The sequence below is a fragment of the Ctenocephalides felis genome, unplaced genomic scaffold (assembly GCF_003426905.1).
Source record: "Ctenocephalides felis isolate EL2017-DRISC unplaced genomic scaffold, ASM342690v1 CF-g0.4_SCAFFOLD_01604, whole genome shotgun sequence".
Lineage (NCBI taxonomy): Eukaryota > Metazoa > Arthropoda > Insecta > Siphonaptera > Pulicidae > Ctenocephalides > Ctenocephalides felis.
Window position 1 is genome coordinate 34,809,750 of NW_020537758.1, and position 6,000 is coordinate 34,815,749.

At 26.6% G+C, this 6,000-nt stretch overlaps 1 protein-coding gene across 1 annotated transcript in view; it reads left to right on the top strand.

Annotated features, from left to right (window-relative positions):
- Nucleotides 1–6,000, top strand: part of LOC113373658 (CLIP domain-containing serine protease 2-like) — a 40,203-nt gene that overhangs the window by 10,293 nt on the left and 23,910 nt on the right. The window contains exons 4-5 of the mRNA XM_026613942.1: nt 3,260–3,441; nt 5,310–5,446. Coding sequence (XP_026469727.1) covers nt 3,260–3,441; nt 5,310–5,446 — 319 coding nt within the window. The remainder of the gene's footprint in view (nt 1–3,259; nt 3,442–5,309; nt 5,447–6,000) is intronic.

Here is a 6,000-nt window from a genome sequence, read left to right on the forward strand (position 1 = left end):
TCCGACCTACAAGAATAAAACCGAGAATAATTAGGAATGCAAAAAAACTAATTTTCTTTGTATGTCCACTTTTTAGTGCGCAATGCAATTTAGATATATCATAAGAGAATTTTACCAAATTAGTAGAATTTTTGTCATCGGAAATTGCTCAGAATTCCAACACCACATTTGGACTAAAAGTCCTCATTGACTCCATAAGGAAAAGACACCAAAAGCCAATAATACTGCTATAAGTTCTTAGAACATCGACCCATTCTGCTTTGTGGGACAAGTATAAGTTTAAAGTGAAGGTTATAGTTGGTTTTATGAGTAAAAGTTTTTTATAAAATGTTTATATAAATAAAAAAATATTTATAAATACATAAAATTGATATGTGGATATGGATGAGGGAAACAATTAATAATATTTTTATGATGTATTTTGACTACTGTGAGTAGTTTAGAAAAATATCCAAAGAGATCAAAAATATTTGAAAATATTTCATATTGTTAAAAAAGTATTTTATTTCGATTTTAATTGAAACAATTTAGTTGCCAAAATTAATTATCTGGAGGGAATGACCTCAGAACCTGCTGTTTGCAGCAATCATTTGGATTAACAACAATCCAAAATATCTAAGTGGTTATCAGAACGCCGAGTATTTCAGTTCTGCCTAATACAAAAATGTAAAATGAACTTAAATCAAACTGTATGTAAAATTAAATATTTTAATAAAAATATAATAATGTTACTGATATATTTTTAGAGCGCGAATGAAACTCGGCGAACACAATGACCAATCGGGTATAGATTGCAGGGACGATAAAGACTATTTGAATATATTTACTATTGTTAAAAATTTGTTTTATTTTGATTTTGATTGCTACAATTTAGTTGCCAAAATTATTTATCTGGAGGAAATGTCCTCAGCCCTACCTGAGTAATTACGTTTGACCTGTTTGCATCAATCATTTGGATTGCCAACAATCCAAAAATATCTAGTCTTATCAGAATTCGTGTATTTCAGTTCATGCTTATACAAAAATGTAAAATGAACTTAGATCAAAATTATGAAAAATTAAATCTTAAAGTAAAAATATTTTATTATTTCTGATTTGTTTTTTAGAGCGCGAATCAGACTCGGCGACGTAATGTCAATCGATAATCGCGGGGACGATCAAAAATATTTGAATTTATTTACTATTGTTAAAAAATTTGTTTTATTTCATTTTGATTGCTATAATTTAGTTGCTAAAATTAATTATCTGGAGGAAACGTCCTCAGACCTACCTTGAATAATTGCGTTAGACTTGTTTTGCAGCAATCATTTGGATTGCCAACAATTAAAAATATCTAGTGGTTATCAGAACGTCGAGTATTTCAGTTCTGCATTATACAAAAATGTAAAATGAACTTAGATCAAAATTTATTAAAATTAAATCTTAAAGTAAAAATATTTTATTATTTCTGATTTATTTTTAGAGCGCGAATCAGACTCGGCGACGTAATGATCAATCGGGTATAGATTGCGGGACGATCAAAAATATTTGAATTTATTTACTATTGTTGAAAATTTGTTTTATTTCATTTTTGACTGCTATAATTTAGTTGCTAAAATTAATTATCTGGAGGAAACGTCCTCAGAGTCTGCTTGAGTAATTACGTTTGACCTGTTTTGCAGCAATCATTTGGATTGCCAACAATCCTAAATATCTAGTGGTTATCAGAACGCCGAGTATTTCAGTTCTGCATAATACAAAAATGTAAAATGAACTTAGATCAAAATTTATGAAAAATTAAATCTTAAAGTAAAAATATTTTATTATTTCTGATTTATTTTTAGAGCGCGAAATCAGACTCGGCGAATGTAGTGATCAATCGGGTATAGATCGCGGGGACGATCAAAAATATTTGAATTTATTTATATTGTTGAAAAATTTTTTTTATTTCAATTTTGACTGCTATAATTTAGTTGCTAAAATTAATTATCTGGAGGAAACGTCCTCAGAGCCTGCTCTGAGTAATTACGTTTGACCTGTTTGCAGCAATCATTTGGATTGCCCACAATCCAAAATATCTAGGTGGTTATCAGAACGCCGAGTATTTCAGTTCTGCATAATACAAAAATGTAAAATGAACTTAGATCAAATTTATTAAAAAATTAAATCTTAAAGTAAAAATAATTTATTATTTCTGATTTATTTTTAGAGCGCGAATCAGACTCGGCGAATGTAGTGATCAATCGGGTATAGATTGCGGGGACGATCAAAAATATTTGAATTTATTTACTATTGTTGAAAAATTTGTTTTATTTCAATTTTGACTGCTATAATTTAGTTGCTAAAATTAATTATCTGAAGGAAACGTCCTCAGAGTCTGCTCTGAGTAAATGCGTTTGACCTGTTTGCAGCAATCATTTGGATTGCCACAATTCCAATATCTAGGTGGTTATCAGAACGCCGAGTATTTCAGTTCTGCATAATACAAAAATGTAAAATGAACTTAGATCAAAATTTATGAAAAATTAAATCTTAAAGTAAAAAATTTTATTATTTCTGATTTATTTTTAGAGCGTAAATCAGACTCGGCGAATGTAGTGATCAATCGGGTATAGATTGCGGGGACGATCAAAAATATTTGAATTTATTTACTATTGTTAAAAAATTTGTTTTATTTCGATTTTGATTGCTATAATTTAGTTGCTAAAATTAATTATCTGGAGGAAACGTCCTCAGAACTTGCTCTAATAATTACGTTTTGACCTGTTTGGATTGCCAACAATCCAAAATATCTAGTGGCTATCACAACGGAGAGTATTTCAATTATGCATAATACAAAAATGTAAAATGAACTTAGATCAAAATTTATTAAAAATTAAATCTTAAAGTAAAAATATTTTATTATTTCTGATTGTTTTTGAGCGCGAATCAGACTCAGCGAACATAATGGTCAATCGGGTATAGTTTGCGGGGATGATAAAAATATTGAATTTATTTACTATTGTTGAAAAATTTGTTTTATTTTGATTTTAATTGCAACAATTTAGTTGCCAAAATTGATTATCTGGAGGAAACGTCCTCAGAGCCTGCTCTGAGTAATTAAGTTTGACCTGTTTGCAACAATCATTTGGATTGCCACAATCCAAAATATCTAGTGGTTAATCAGAACACAGTATTTCAATTCTGCATAATACAATAATGTTAAATGAACTTGGATCAAAATGTATGTAAAATTAAATATTTTATTAAAAATATAATAATGTTTCTGATTTATTTTTAGAGCGCGAGTCAGACTCGGCGAACATAATGATCAATCGGGTATAGATTGCGAGGACGATGTTTGCGCAGAACCTGTCCAAGATTTCGATCCTGTGAAAATAATTCCACATCCAGAATACAAAGACGAACTATTTAAACATGATATAGCTCTGATAAAATTGGATAGAAAATATAATAAAAATGGTAATTATTATTTGTTTTTACATGCATTTATAGAAAATATAGTTCCAATATTTGAGGGTTAAGAAACATCAAACCGCGGTAGTGTAACCAGGGACTAGTAACCATGTATCATGAATTTTTTTTTAACAAATGCTAATATAATATAAACTATGTCAATAGACAAATTATATGTAGTAAGGAAAAAGTTCCAAATTACTAATCATATTTAAATTGTTTAAGTCCTGAACGTAAGGACTTCAACCAAAATCGTTCACAAAAATTTATAACAATAAAATAGATTACTAAATTGCAATTAAATAAATTACTACATTCCATCAAGCGGATTAAAAATATAATGGACTTTCATTTAACTAACTCTGACTCCAAATCAGCAAAAAATTATATAATTACTACTTATATCAAAATTACAAAACAAATAAAATGCTTAAAACTTTATAAGCTTTAAAATTTTAGTAAATATAACTTTATATTTATTAAAATAATATTACAACTTTATTAAGCGGCAATAATATTAGGTGAGGTAAACTTTAATAGTAAGGACTATCAAGGAAAAATCAGTTATCGGATTTGTAATCTTCGGACTATTACTAGCAATATATCATAAATTTAAAAAAAAATAAAATGTGTTTTTATTGCACTGAGAAAACATCGGTAAACAAATTTCAACTCATTTTAATCATTTGAGAAAAAAAGTTTAAAATCATTATTATGATTATTTACCAATATTTTGCTGTATAAATGTTGTCAAAAACAGAATCATAGTAGAGTTTTGGTTGAGAACAGGGGCACTACAATATATATATATATATATATATATATATATATATATATATATATAATAACTAGTTTGCAAAATAAACTATGCCAAAAAACACCATTTATTAACGATTACCAAAATACCACATAGTTAATTATCAGCATATAGTAAATATAATTTAACTAAGACCATTTTAGGACAAAAATGTAATAATAAATTGTTATAAAATAGTAGTTATATATTAAAATAGCTGATTAATTATGGATCAATTTACAAATCAAAATATGTTGCTAAAAGAATATGTATTAAATAACATATAGTAATAAAATTGTAAAATTTCGTTATTAACAAAGACTAAAATTCGAATTTCAAAACAAATGGACTAAAAAACAATATTTCGCAACTTATACAAAAATATTAACAACAATTAAATTACTTCATTGATAGCGATTTAATTAGAAAATATATTAACTGTTATAAACGCTATTCTAGAACAATATGATAATTGTGAGATTGAGTGTGATATTTTAGTAAAGTAAATATTTCCACATGTACTATAAAATTTGTGCGTAAATTCTATTTTGTTAGGACAATTAATTTTAATAGTTAACTTTTACTAAAATGCCTTGAATAATTATTAGCCAGATATATTACTTATGGATACAATGATTAATTGATTTTTCGAGTTCGACAGTTGTAATTGAGAATTTACACTAATAACTAAAATTTTTAAAGCAAATAGAGAGAGTAATATGTAATAAAAGGATTCAAAACACTTTTCGATTGCACTTCTTCGAAGTTGAGAACAGATTAACGAAGCTTGTAGTAAAAGCTGGTTGGTTTGGGAATACAGAGCAGAATGTCCAAAATAATTTAAAAATGCTAATGTGCATATTTTAGATAGTATATAATAGAGTAACTTTGAAAAAATTAAAAATAACGTAGCTAAAATATTCAAGTATAAAATTAATTATATTTATAAATAATGTTTTTTATAAATTCCTCTACCATTTTTTGAGAAATTTTACATACATTCATCATATTTGCACAGAAACATTTTAAAATGCGCTTTCTAAGTTACGTAACTAAATATGAAAAATATTTTCTAAAGGTTGGGTGTATCCAATTTGTACAATTAGTGGAGACTTGATTTTCAAGGACTATGTGGGGACTTATGCAGAAGTTGCTGGATGGGGCTTTACAGATCGAGACTCAGAAGTACTTGCACATGTATTGCAAACAATTCAGGTAAAATATTTATTTTAATTTATTTAAAATAAAGCTAATTAGATAGCCAAACAATGTTTTTTGTTGTTTAATAAAACATCAACAAAAATTTGCTACTTACATAAAAATGAATATATCAAAAGCAGCCTATAATCTACGTAGAATATTTAATTCGATCATTTCACCATTCGATTATGGAATAAATTCTTATAATTCAAATTTAAACATATATAAATTTAAATTAATATTGGTAAATTGCATTTTATTTTACACAAGCAATAGTATTCTAGTTCAGGTTGTAGTATTCTATATTTCAAACTTTATTTTAATTTTCATTTTTTAATTTTAAAATTTCATTTTTAAATTTTAATATTCATTTTTTGTATTTCTGTAATCTAAAATAATTAAATAATATGCATGCGCTTTAAAGAAATTAAAAACAATGACGATAGATGAAAATGTGCAATAAATTGGGGGTTTCCCATTTAAAAACTAAATTTCTAAATATTTCTAGAAAATTTTTTAGTTATTTTGTTGTATGGTTCATGAATTACACATGGTTGGTCATGAAAATC